The sequence below is a fragment of the Athene noctua genome, chromosome 1, assembly GCF_965140245.1.
Source record: "Athene noctua chromosome 1, bAthNoc1.hap1.1, whole genome shotgun sequence".
In the NCBI taxonomy this organism is placed as follows: Eukaryota; Metazoa; Chordata; class Aves; order Strigiformes; family Strigidae; genus Athene; species Athene noctua.
The window spans coordinates 52,678,949-52,693,416 of NC_134037.1; the positions used below are offsets into that span (position 1 = coordinate 52,678,949).

The following is a 14,468-nucleotide window of genomic DNA, read 5'->3' on the forward strand; positions in this document are numbered from 1 at the left end:
ATTCAAGCTTACTGCTACATCAAAACAAGTCACAGTATGCTCAAAATGCTGTGGAATTAGTTATCAAACAACATGAGTTCTTTCTAAGGTATGCCTTAAATGAATGACAAGGTGACTGATAACTATCCAAGGTCAGCTGTCACTAGAGAAGCCATCAAATGTGATTCCAGCACATTCCAGAAACCAGATGCCAATTTGGAAGTCAAATAATATCATCAGTATGAAGCACTTATGTGCCATTGCAGCAGTAAAAAAGGGCTGTCTCAGACTAATTATGCTTTTTGATAAAATACTTCAAGTATTACTCAATACTGCAAAATTCAAATATGATTTCTGAGTGAATGCTATACCTACAGAAGACTACAATCAAAGACCAGCAGTAACACAAGACTGGTACTGTAGGGATAAGAAGTTGCATGAACATAGGCTTTCAGTGCTGCATTGTAAGAAAAAACTATGACTGCATGCAGTAAATGGATGATTTTCTGGAAGACATAGCAATTTTAAGCACATCAGGAAGCTCTAGGTTTCCTCCATTTCCACACAGTCTTTCCAGAAAGGCTACTAAAGTTTTTGCTATTTCCCATAACATGAGCCTGAGTTACTTAGTACTACCTAGTGACACATTGTCACTTCATTCAGTACCCACAAAAGCATCGAGGTCATGATGGGAAACTACTGAGGTTACTTTGCTCAGAGCTAGTTTTCATTTCAATCAGTCTGCAACTACAGAATTGTGCACCCTCTGTTCTCTTGTTCAAGCATGCTGACAGTATTCCCCAGCAAATATCCTCTTCTTTCTCATGCAATCAGGAAAGAAATAGGGCTCAGAGCAGTATCTTGTTCACGAAGGTCAAAGATCTTTATGTGAAGAGATGCTACAATGTAGGGGTTATTAACAGCCTCCCTGAAACCACAGACTACAGTCCCTCTTCCAAATTACAGGCTGACAATCCAATATTATGAGTTTTGCTACTGGAAAGAGAAGCATTAAGCCTTACAGGTTGTTGCAAGTGGAACACTTAAATGCCTTGCTGTTCTTCAGCTTTAAGAAGAAAAGAGGGTTAAACTAACATGGAAAATGACCTGAGAATTTTTGGAGAGATTATTCTAAATCTGCATCAGTATTGTTGCACATACCAAACGCAAAGTTAATACTGTAATTAGGAGAACTCACTTAACTCTTCAAACTTTTCATTCTCCCTCTTTCCCTATGGAATTTCCAATCCCTACGGAAAACAGCTCTTGTCTCCAGAAAGTCAGACAGCCCCCCTCTGGGATTGCTCACATTAAAAGAAATTTTACAAATAAAATTCCATTCAACAGATTTTATTTATCAATTTGGTTTTGTGATTACAACTCTTTCAGTTTTCTTCCACTGAAGACAAAATACAAACTTTACAGCAACACTTGCAGAGAACATTCATGAGATAACAGCTTGATATTTGCACAAGTTGGCTTCAAGAAAAAGCCAGATAACTTGAAGAGTCACTACAGTTCAGTGCCTAAAACTGATTTAGGGGCAAATACAACTACAGGTCTACGAGCTACCTTCCACTTCAAAATACAAGGCCAAGAAAAACTGCAAGTTGTTACTTCAGGTTTTTTGCTAGTACACAGCACACATCAGCTGATACTGCCATTTCACAAGGGAGTACTTACTTTCTATAGTGCAGCAGCCAAGCACACGGTGAAGATGTACAACCCAGCCTCCCCTCCCCCCAAACAACTGAAAGGGGAAACAATCCGAGACTCGATGCTGTAAACTGTGGATTACACCTTGCTGGCAAGGCTAATGAGCAAGAGGTGCATAGTGCAGGCCTTCCAGAACATGACTAAATTGTCAAGTACAAGCTCGAGTTTTTCAGATTGGCATCTGTACATGTCAGAGATCCTGGGTTTCCTAAAGTCTTGGAAAGTAGCAATTGCTGGCACCAAGAAAAATTTAGTAACTAAGGCAAGGTATCCCTTCTACCCTTTTAAAGAAAATTTGAGGCAAAAGATTAAGCAACTTTAAGGCACTTTAAAAATTATTTTTTAGTTTGCTTTACCAGCATACTTTATCAGCAACCTAAATCAGGATCAGCATAGCTCATAAATAAGCATTTTAGCAACATTTTACAGAGCAACAACTTTTTTATGGCAATGTCTTTCATGCTATGAAGTGTTCTGTGGCACTTTCCTGCAAGTTTCAAGAAAGATAGCCCTTTGAGGCCAAAAAAAAATATTATACACTAGGCATACAGTTTGCTTTGCTGAGCTGAAGGAGAACTGTCGCTGTAGAAGACTATTTTACTCACTTCAAAGCACAAAATACAAGCTCATGGATATCTTTTTAAACAAATATAATAGAATAGTTCTGAGATAGGGAAAGGACAGATTAAGTGATTTCACAATAAGGCCAAGGATATACCACCTAACCCACACACATACTGTTGCTGAAAACTGGCTGCTCACTCTGCTGTTTTAATAAACCTGAGCTGATTGTCTTTATATTTAGAAAACCAATAGCTAATGAACTCAAAAGATACAGTACTGATAACTTATTTTGTAGCAATTTCAGTCTTCTGTGCAGCACAACAGAAACAATGCCATTCAGACTAGAACAACACAAGAAAGCAACACTGTGCACTTGAAGTTTCCAACTGAAGTGCACTTAATTTACTTCATATTTAAGTTCCATTGCCATGACTATTAACTGCATTGATGTGATAATTTTGTAGTGGGTGCCAAATTCCAGTCAAGTCGCTATTAAAGACAGTACTACAGAAATTGATGATCAAGGGATATCATCAAAAGCTATGTATTATGTGCTACATCCTCCACCACTCGATTTTATCATTACTTCCATTTTTCCTGTGGGTCTCTCTTCACAGGTGTTCAAGTCAGTCTACAGAGGACATGACGTACCTTTGATACTCAGATTACACGGCTGATTCAGCCAAGGAAAAAAAACCAACCTATTTGGCCAAGTAGATTTCCTTAATCAGTTCACTACAGGGTGACACAAACCTGATGCCAGGAAGCAGGGAAGGGAAAAGAAAAAAAAAAAAAAGGTGCATTCCTGGCAGCCCCAGGACTACAGAAATCCTGACCAAGATCAAATCAGCAGATCCTCTGAACTACCCTTATTTGCTCCTTAAGCAAGCAGACATACTGGAGGGTAAAAGAAAAAAACCAAACCACTGAAATCAACTGTAACGAGTTTAAGATCCTTTTGAATAATAAAAACCTCAGGATTTCAAGTATAATCTAAGTTGTTGCCTTCCTATACAGGGAGTGAACTGAATTTTATCACTAGTTTTGATTGGTCTTTCTAGGCCAGAACAAAAGGTAAACAACTTAAAGCTTCTGTTTGTAGTTGAACATTACTGTACCCTGTTCCCTCACCCTCAAACTCAATATGGGACAGTTATTTAATGTAAAAAGTCTTTAAACTGGAATGTTCGAATCACATGTATTCCATTCTCCTACAAGAAGCTAGTACTTAATAGTTTTATATTGGATATAGGTGGGATGTTTTTGCAGCCTACTGATTTCTAGTCTTTTAAGGCACTAATCTTCATTTCCCCTTTAGAAGGACTATCCCTACATCCCTTCTCCACTCTCAACATTAATTGGAAAGGGTACAGGATTTCTGTTTGGAATGCAGTATTTTATCAGGCAACTTTTATTCTTGTGTAAAAAAAATTACGGGTTATGTTATTCAGTTAAGACATTATCTACTACTACAATTTTGTTCATCTTTCTAGCAGCATGGTGTAAGAGCCACAAGCTAATATAAATGGTGTTTCACTCCCTGAAGTCAGTTACCAATAATTCACATCTTGATAAAACTGAAGGGATACTGTATCAAGTGTTGATTAAATTAGCCTTCATAATAAGTCATGAGATTGTCTACTCAAGACACCGAATAAGAATCTCTGAACGTCTACATTTGGCATATCAAAAAAAAGTCCCACAGCAGCAGCCACTAAAGGAAAATAAGACAGCCATTAGAACCCATGCAGCATATTGCAAGTAATCCTGTTGAAGAAATTCGTATCACCTCTTGCCAAGTATAATGTTGCAAAAATATTCTTTTAAAGTCTTCTTTTAGAGATTTAAATGATATTATGAACTGCTGTCTTCCACGAGCAACAGAAAATATTTTGGTTCAGTGAACTATAGGTGTTGGGCTACTAGTCCATTATAAAGTGGAAGGTCCTAAAGTGTGTGATAGTTTCGGTCTTTCGACTTGCAGAATTTGTACAGAAAGAAAACAACAGCCTGCAGACCCAGAACAAGGACAATTCCACCTATGAAACTTGCAGCATCAAATGTAGATTTGCGTGAAGAAGGTGCAGGAGTCGCAGTAGCACTTGTACCTGTTAAACATCACAACAGAGTTTGTGAGTGCACAACAGTTCCACAGATTTTAGTATTGGCTTCCTTGTATTAAGAGTACTCAAAACATCCAAAACACCAATAAGAAAACAAAACATAATCAAAAGTAAAGACATGTCAGCAGCTGCATTTAAATTAGTGATACTGAAATAGCGATTAAATACTGTATGTAGAAGGCTAGAGCTATTTATAGCCAAACTACTCTGGACCTCAATACTGAGTAAGTCCCAGCTGAACTTCACTTGTACTTCAAAAAGCCAAAGCTTTCCTCCTTTACACAGAAGTATATTATTGATATATGCTCACATTCAAAACACATTTTCCAATCTCTGCTACTTGCTCCAGGTTTTTTGGCTTAAATTCAAATTAAATTATTATCTTCCATCTACTGTACTTCTCTCCAAGAGTTATGCTTGAAGAAATCAGCTGAAGCTACAACATACGAATCTGGAGGTAGCAGCCATCTACTGATGGCTAGTTTTAAAGAGTTTTACTTCATGAGAGCTTTTAATGAAATAGCACATTCAGGACTGATGCTGAAATAAAATACTTCAGCTTATTCCCATCACTGTAGCTCAAACTGTTTTAATAGGTATCCCATTATTATGCTGCAAGTGAAAAACAAAATGCCACCTCCCAAGGATAAGTGAGTTAACAAGTGACTTCCAGCCACACTACCGAAAGCAGTCAGCTGATTCTGTTTGACCAACACCTTCCTGATTTTTAACATCTCACTAATTAGCTTTGTTTCTCAAGGTATTACCTTGCCACATACATGTACTACCTTAACAAAATTAGACATCCCAGAAAGTTAGAAGTGACAACAGCAGATATACCAATACTACTTTAACATTGTCACTGGTTAAGTCTTTCAAGATAATGCTTTTAAAGCAACACTAATTTCTAAGTATTTTTGCTTTAATTATGCCAGTAGTAGCAGTTACCTGGAATAATGGGTGTTGTGGTAGCTGAAGTAATGGTAGTTGAAGGTAAAGGAGCATGTGTAGTTACATTGGTGACGTTAGCTGTTAGAGAAAAGACAGTATGTACATACCATAAACTTCAACAGAAAAGTTTGCAAGCACTGAAGTTACATATGTAAGTGATTTGTCTTGTTTTGCTTGAACAAGGATAAGCTTTGACCTCAGACTGTACCCCACACAATACAGATGCTCAGCTGCATGGCACTAAGCCAAGTTTCTGCATAGGGATTTTTTCAAACACGCATACCATTATCATCGAAATATTTCAAGGTTCTGCACAGATCAGTGATTCTTCGTTCAGACAAAACCACTTTTCTTTCAAGTACTAATAGAAATGCTGGTATCTGAACAAGAATCAAGTTATCTGCTTCAAGACAACAGAGAATTTGCATCAAGGCAAAGGACTTTCATAAAACAGCCCTTAGAATCAGTTAGTATTTATTGTACTAAAAAAGTACTTAATGGAGTATCTCCAGACAGGAGATAAGCACTTACAGGACAGCAAAACTTGCTCTTTCTCCCCGCCCCAAACACACTGTGAATGACATCACTGGAATAAGAAAACACTCACCTGTAGCTAGACTGACTCCTAAAAGCTCTTCCATTACCAGGCCAGAACACTGGGTCTCTGAGCACCCACCCTCCCCCTGCCCCAGATTAGTATTACTAAAAAACTAAAATGTATTCCACTATGTGCTGGGACAAGTGCTACCATTCATAGGTCTACTTAAAGCAAATGTCACTACACTGTACACGTAGGCTGTTCTGAGCCTAATCAAATACAACTCATCACCTCCCAGCTCCCTTAAGCAACAGATGCTTTTAAAGATGAGGGGGTTTTGTTTTGGTTTTGGGGTTTTTTTGGTTTGTTTTGGTTTTTTTGATTTTTTTTTTTTTTTTTTTTTTAAGAACTTCACTGTTAAGATGGCAGCGTATGTAAGAACAGAACTGGGGAACAAAAAAAAAAAAATTACTCATATGAACTCATGTTTAGTGGAAATGACTAATAATTCAGTTACCACTAAGCCAATTCTTAATTATACTGGAAAGAAGCATTTTCTCTGTTAAAGAGTTTTATAAAATCCACTTCTTCCAAACCCTGGGACCATTTCTGTATTCCATACATCAGTGGTTTAGTAATCATGTTACTACAGTGACCTGCAGAAAAAGCCCTTGTCCTTTATTTTATTCACCATTTCCTAGTTTACTGCCATTCTATGTTCAGTGGTATTATATTACCTATAGTAGTATGAGCTGTGGTAGCAGAACCGGCTGCGGTAGTATTGGAAGACGCTGTGGTAGCATTGGAAGGTGGTGTAGTAGTATTGGAAGACAGTGTGGTAGCACTGGAAAGAGGAATACCTGTAGGATCTATAAAAGAATAAAGTGTTACGTTAAAGAGATTAATGACAGTATTTAAGTTAAAAAAACCCACCAAAAAAATGTAACAGCAGCAGGCTGACGTTTGGGAATTCATACTGCTCTGAGTTCTATTGTAGTTTTGGTTTGAAATTACAAAGCAGTTCAATGTCCAATCCACCACACTAGCAAAAGCTGCACGAGTGAGTATATGAAAAACCTTGTCACAAGTGGCCCAATCAAGCCAGTGTTCAACTGGGAACTCAAGATTCCTCAAAGCAAACAGAAGGGAGAAGAGTCCTATTGTACAAGCGTAGACTGTGCCCTACACAATAGGAAATGACATATTTGGTACTGCTTCCCAACCTCACTGCAACTAAAATTGAACTTGACCTATCAGGTTCAACTAGAAATCAGTGGCTGCACAGCTGAAGCAACATGGGGGAAAACCAAGGCATCCTCAAGAATCTGAAAGTTTATCTATAGCTTTCTGTTCTGAGAGCTGCTGGTGGTTGTAGGTGCTCTCAGCTTCAGCACATGCTGTAAAAAAAACCCAAACATAACAACTGTGAAGGCTTCTGCAACTTACTGTATTGAGTTAATCAGACACAGACAGCCTACTTAAACTGCTGCTTCACCATACACTGATACATCTGCAAGCTTCCTGCCGAAATACCAGTATGTCCTGAAGCCTTTAATGCTAAAGGTGATTTAAATGTGGTTATTTACATCTTGAAACAATTCACCATGGTGGGAAACCAGAGCTGACTGTTTCTACAAAGATAGGCTGGATATATCAGAATCTACATTCTCTCAGGTCTCACTTGCATCAAGTCAGTTTAGGTTCACCTTAATGTTTTTCCACATCAATCCTCAAATGTAGTGCTGAGCCATGACAGTGTAAGAGCTGATAAGGTATACAGGTTACTCTCACACCAACAGATATCCTCTACTGAAGGTACAATTAAGTTTCCTTGAATATGCAGAAGCTAAACCACAACCACCAGATAACATCACTACAAGTTTAACAGGAACAGACTGCAGAAATTCTATTCTTAGATATGGAGCAACACCCCCGATTAAGAGGCAATTGTTACTATTTCAGAAACAACACAGAAATCTTAAGTGAAGCAGAATAATTTTTGACTGGCTGCTGCCACCACCACAAGATAGCCCATAGCATCATGGAAGCTCCATCTCTGTTGGTGTGAGCCAGTCTCTTTAGCAACACTGTTGAAACTCATCTAGACAAGAGTATTAAGAATTTTCACTTGCTGTTCTAGAACTTAAATCCAGAAAGTCCTAATTTAAAGTGCATTTCTTGTGTGCTTTTAGAAAAACTAGAACTGGGGGGCTTTCATAAAAGTGAAATTCAAGATTTAATCTAAGTTATTTATATCCTGCAGATCTGCTTTGCACAAGCACAAGTTAATGAAAAGACTGAAGTAGATACACAACAGAGCACATTCCCAGCATTACGTAGTTCTGTAACTCGGCCCCTGCACTTCAGAAGTGCATGAAGAGCTGTGCTATTTTAATTGTTACAATTAAAACGGGAAGGTTCATAGGTTTTTCCTATTTACTGCATCTCTGATGAAGCAACGGACTCAGCAGGTGAAACTTGGACATGCTATATAGAAACCAAGGCAGTAGCCAGAGATGAGTCTAGTAAAATATGTCAGGCTTCTTGAAACAGCAACAGTAAGCAGTTAACTGAATGCACAACAAAATTGTGTATTTTAATATCACAGGTTTAAGCTGGCAGCAAAAGACTTATTTACATACTTGCATATGCTTATGTAAATTGTAGGAGGGTATTAACAAAGGTCAACAGATGAAGTTGTAAACACAACTGCTTCACATTAAACAATGTGAAAGCTGAATATCTAAATACTTACAGGAACACTGTTCTTCAGCTGTACAGTTGTTATACTTTGGTGAATCTATTTCTGTTTCATTTACACACATGTGTTCTGTTAGAAAAGAAGAGACAAGACTATTTACAGCAGCAGAACGTTACAGCATTTGAGACATTGTTCCTAAATACTAATAAACTGTTCACAGGACAAACTAAACACCATCTTTAGCCAGGATAACAGTAAGACCATTTCAATATGCAGGACTTCAGTATTATATTAATCATTAGAAAAGTTTTGGTACTTTCTTTTCACGACAGTTACTCTACCACTCAAATCAATACTTAGGCAATGTTTGTACATGGTTATGCACCATTTTGCAGTAACAGTATAGCTTGATGTTTTTTCTTCATAGCCTATAAAATTAGACAGTTTCTACTATTTGTGGCATTTTCCAAGTTAAACATTTTGTGTCTCTATGGTAGCATCAAAAAAAACCTGTACCGTCTTAAATTGTACACGCAAGCAAAACTTAGTTCCAGCTTTTTAAACAGATCCTTGACCTTGAAATTGTGGAAGACATCAGTTTCTTTTTCTCTGCCTGCCCACCCTTCTCCCTTGACTCTGATTTCTACCTCTCCCTCAAAGTAGTTATACAGATCTCTCAGGTTTGCAGTATGTGCCTGTTGGTCAGGCAACAACACATGCTGAATTAAGAAAAAGAGCTTCTTGAAGGGCAGTCTTGTAAGACAAGTTATATCCAAAATTAATTTAATTAGTTCCAAAGCATCTTAGCCTTCATATATAACCTTTGTCACCTACAATCAAGTGCTACAAAAATCACTATTATAGTCAAGCCATTCTCTCCTTTTCTTCTGGCTTCATTTCACATAAGTACAAGTAATTCACCTGAAGACTACTTATGTAGCCTTTATATGATTGTCAACAGCAACTGTATCTCCTCCAGGACTGAGCACAGAGGTCACCTAAATGTAGTTATATCCACAACCCTCCCACAATGGGAAAAACAAGGCTCTGAATGAGACTAGCTAATGGCTGTCACGCTCCCTTCAGTGGGTTGCAATTCTTAGTTTGGCAACACTACTCTTAACTAATGTTATTTAATGGACTCCTCTCTCTTATTGCACTTCTGGTTCAGGAGTAGTGGTTGTGACCACCAGGTCTACAACAAAACCTGCAAAAGGGACTGAAGCACAGGGACGTGCCTGCACGTCAGAATCTACTCATGGCTCCTTAACAGCAAACACAATCGACTAGTTTGTTCTAAAAACATTCTGAACCATGTGGAAAACATTAGCTCATCAACAGTACAGATTTAAGTCAGAAGCCTTAAAAATCTGGGATTATTTTGAACACATTTGGCTGTCTACATAAGAACTTGAAACACTGAACAAGATACAATTTATGAGTTAATACCCCAGTAGGTTATCAAATAAACAGTGTATTTGTGTAATCAACACTATAGATGAAGTAGGTCTATTTGGGTTTAAGGTTCTGCATGGCATAGGATGGATCTCCACTGTGTATCTTCCTTACTTTCGCATCTGATCCACTTGCAGCCTGCTACATTTGTGTCATTACCAATACACGAACTGCAGTTAGAAAAGTTTTCACAGAAGCCTGAAAAAAAAAAAAAAGAAATGCATTCATTAGGACAATATCACCACTGTCAAAAGAGCAACTTCACCCGCAGAAGCAATTCTCAGATCCGTACCTTCCCATATGTACATCTCCCAGGTTAAGGCACAATCCTTCTCTCTGAACTAACTACAGCTCAGTCACAGCCTGGGAATGTATTTATGTCTCATCAAATCCATTCCTCTCCAGACACTACCGATACTCCTAAACCAGACCTCACATGCACACCAAGATTTTGCCTGATGTGACCTCTTAACTACAGTAAACTCAGACAATAAAGGATATACTACTCTAGTGAAGTTACCAAAGTTCACCAAATGAATTTTGCAGAAGTTCAGTGAAACATCAGATGGCAAGAGCCTTGTGTTTCTTTTGACTACATTATTCCTTTAGGTAATACAGCCAGCTATAAGCAAGCCTACAGTAGAAAGCAACCAACGTATGGGAAATAAAGATGAGAACTTCATATAGAAATGCATATAAAGGAGAACAGAAAGAAAGTCAATCTATTAATATTTTGATCACAGCAGAAGCCAGCAACCTAACCAGTCCAGCTGCTTTTTTATCTCAATCTCAGTCAAACATTGTTGCCTTAAAACCACAATGACAACATATCCACTATCTGGATCAAATAAGATCTTCTCCCCATCTACAATTCAACTGCATTAGTTTTAATTAAGACTTACTCATACAACCATCACACTCAGAAAACCCACCTACAACCCACAACTCCTTACGTCACCTACTCTCCAGCACATTTCACATCATATCCACCTACGCCAGGCACCTTTGGGTGACCTTTCACTTTTCTCAGCTCTGCTCGATCTTTGGCAATCAGCATGATAATTTACATCTCAAGATAACAACTACAAATACATTAACTAACTTCGGTATTCTTGTAATTTGAATTAAAACCGTATCCACCTGACCTTTCTCTTAGTTGTGGTAGGATCAGGCTAGAAATCTTGGCGTTTCACTTCTTTACTTTCAAGGAATGTAAGAAAACATAAAAAGACCTTTGTTGGTTTGCATCAGTGAGGCATGCAACAGACTTGCCCTGTTCCCTTCAGAAATAAGGCACTTACAGCACTTCAGGAGCTATATGACATTTTCCGGGTAACAGATTAAAAAAAAAAAAAGTAATTTATTATTCTGGGTATACAGCTGAAGAACGATCATAGCACACACAACACCGACTTCTGACAAATGAACAACGGTCATTTTTGTAAATTCCTCACGGGTACATAGAAAATTTAGCACAGCACATCTGTGGAGAGGGGAGGACAGTCAGTGCAGCCTGCCAGTACCAGGTGCACTAGGGCTTCTAGTTTACGCTCAAAACGGCTTTCCCTCACTGGGGAAGGAACAGATTTGCAGAAGTAAAGGATCAGGCAACGTTCTTCTCACAGCAATAAGTTTCAAAAATGAGCTGTGAACTTCAGAATTAGCAGCAAGCTGTTCTCCCAGTGCTCTCTTAGGGTCTTTGTGTAGGATAACAGCGAGCTCCCCAGCTTTCCCTGGTCAGCAGATGCCTGCTCTTCACTGAAAAAATGGTTCTGGTACCACAAACCCCGCTCTTAAGCGCAGGCAAACTCACGTTTGCTCCCAGATAAGTCTGTCTGTTGTACTGGCTCTTACACGAGGTAAACTCGGATATCCCCCTACTCTTGAGGAGAAAACCTGAAAATGGTAATGGAAGTGTCCTGCTGGACCAACACTGCCCTCTCCCGCTGCAGCTGAGCGGTTGTTAACCTCTGACTCTTCGCAGCCCTCAAGCAGTTCACGGTTCGGATCGGGGGCCCGGTATCGGCCTACATCACGCCCTCGGTGGTAGGGCTGAGAAGGAAATCGAGGAGGACTGAAGCAGGGGATACTGGACAGCTTCACGCTTACCTATACCGTTACGCAATGCGGCCAGAAAACGTTAAAGCACTTCCAGAACAACTTATTTCCGTAGCTTCCTGGGGCATGCGGCATATTTTGTGGTTCTTAGCCACGTAAACACTTCAGCAAACAGTTCACGGAGCCAGAAAGATCAGACAAACCCAATGGACAAAGAACGAAGCTAACATCAGGCTGACGAACAACCGGGAGCAGTGACAGAACAACACTGCTTACGTAATTAACTCCCGCAATTTGACCTAGACTAAGTTCGCAAGAAGCAAACGCGCCGCGTACGTTTTACCGGACACAAAGCTACCGGCTGCTGGCCACCCACTGCCTGCGAAGGGGGTACTGGTGGCGGCGTCAGACCGTGCTAGCGGCTTTCGCACCGCACACACCCAAATCCTCCGCAGCGAGGGGAGAAACAAAAGCGAGAAGAAAGGAGCCAGAAAGAAGCGGGCAAAAAGCTCGGCGGGCTGCGGCCAAGGCGCTGAGGGCGGCAGCGCTGCCGCCGCGCGGAAGCGGCCGAGCTAACAGAGAGCGCCGGGCGGCTCCCCGCGCCGGGCGGCCGGCACCGCCGCGCTTCCCCCCGCCAGGTGCGGCAGAGCGGCGGGCGCGGAGGCCCGGCCGGGGCCCGCCGAGCCCCCCCCACCCCCCCAAAACGTCGGGTAACGGGCGGGGCGCGAGAGGGGGAGGGGCTGCCCCGTCAGCAACTGCCGGGGGGGGGGGGAGGGGGGAGCAGTGGTCTCGAGGCACTCACCAACGGTCGCGGCGCCGCTGTCGGCCGCGAGCGCCCCGCGGCTCCGCGCGCCCCCCGCGGACAGCCCGCAGAGACCGGCCAGGCAGAGGGCGGCCAGGGGGAGCGCGAGCGCCCGGCCCATGGCGGCGGCGGCGGCGGTGGTGGTGCGGTGGTAGCGGCGGTGCGGCGGCAGCAGCGAAGCGAGGGGTAGCAGCTCCCGCTCGTCGCCGCTTCCCTGTACCCGGCTCCGCTCCCGCTGCCTCCGCGCACTCTCTGGGCGCGCCGCCCCGCCCCCCGGCCTCACGTGAGCACCGCCGCCTCGAGCTGGCCCCGCCCGCTCCCCCGCGCGGGCCGGGCGAAGCGACCGGGCCGGTGGCGCGGTGCCGCCCAGCGCCCCCCGCCGTTCCACGGGTAATGGGACGGTCCCCGCGGTGGCGCGGACTCGCCGCCCCACGTGACCCAACCGCCACGGGGAGCGTTTCCCGCGCGTCACGCGCTTGTCCGGCCGTCTCCCCACCCCCACCGAGGCCCCGCCCCCTCGCTGCGTGCGGCAGAGCGGCGGCCTCTCATTGGCTGGGGCGGGGCGGAGGGCGGGGGCGGGGCGCGGCGCGTCGGGGCCCCTCCCCCGGAGGCGCCGTACGTGAGGGGCGGGGCGGGGCGGAGCAGCGGAGGGGTGGTGGTGGCCGTTGGTCTGTGCGGCTTGTCGGGGAGCCCGCGTGGCCTTTGCCCCCGCGGTCGCACCGAGCGGCGGAGAGCGAGGCCTTCCCACCGGCGGGCAGCAGCCGTCCGGGGAAGGGCTGGCTGCAGCGCGGCGTCTCTCCCTCCCCCTGCGGGACGAGGCCGAGCTTGCTCGTGGCGGAGGGGGTTGTGACTGGCCCTCTTGCCCAGACTCGGCCTCGCCTGGCTTGGCGGATGCCGGCAGCCAGCTCCGCAGCCCGGCCCTGGCTCGCAGGTCGGCAGCCTGTCGCGTGAGCTGCTGCGGCTGTCCCAGAGCGGCAGAACTGCTCCCGCCTCGTTACCTTCCTCTCATGGCCCCTCAGGCATCAGCTGCTGTGCCCCTGCCAACTCCGGCAGTTTTTCGCGGTGGATTTCTCTTGCAGAGCGATTGCCATTGGTGTGAGGTTCGTGTCTTGCCCCCTACCCCCCCCCCCCCCCCTTCTACCCTGGAAAAAATTTAGCAAATAGTATATAATAGTAGTTTAAATAAATATCGCTCAGTAATAATCACACATGAAACTCAGCAGTCAGCCTACACCACTGGCAAATTTTCCAGCAGTGCTTGTCAGTGGTAGTGCCATTGCAGGTGGAACAACACCCTGGGAGTTCGGGTCGGTCCTGATGAAATGCCTGTATTACGGGAAGGGAAGCACGGTAAAAACGGTAACCCTTATCTTCACGGTCGTCACCTCCAGCTGCACTGTAGAGAGAACCTGGAGAAGGATGTCACCCCATCACTTCTTTCAGTGGATTTGGCAGTGTTAGGTTTGCAGACTCAATAATCCTAAAGGTCGTTTCCAACCCAAATGATTCCATAATTCTCTCCTGACCACTGGGGAGAGTTCCCCCTTTGCCTATCGTATTCCCTCTTTCTTTCTCTGTCCT

General features: G+C 43.2%; 1 protein-coding gene across 1 annotated transcript; it reads right to left on the reverse strand.

Moving 5' to 3' along the window:
- Positions 1–1,313: 1,313 nt before the first annotated feature.
- CD164 (CD164 molecule) lies at positions 1,314–13,264 on the reverse strand. The gene is made up of 6 exons (XM_074896146.1): positions 12,888–13,264; positions 10,142–10,225; positions 8,627–8,701; positions 6,609–6,740; positions 5,331–5,411; positions 1,314–4,367 (listed from the first exon to the last, which is right to left on the reverse strand). Exons 1-6 carry the CDS (start codon positions 13,006–13,008, stop codon positions 4,207–4,209), a joined length of 654 nt encoding a protein of 217 aa, XP_074752247.1. The 5' UTR covers positions 13,009–13,264; the 3' UTR covers positions 1,314–4,206.
- Between the last annotated feature and the right edge of the window lie 1,204 nt (positions 13,265–14,468).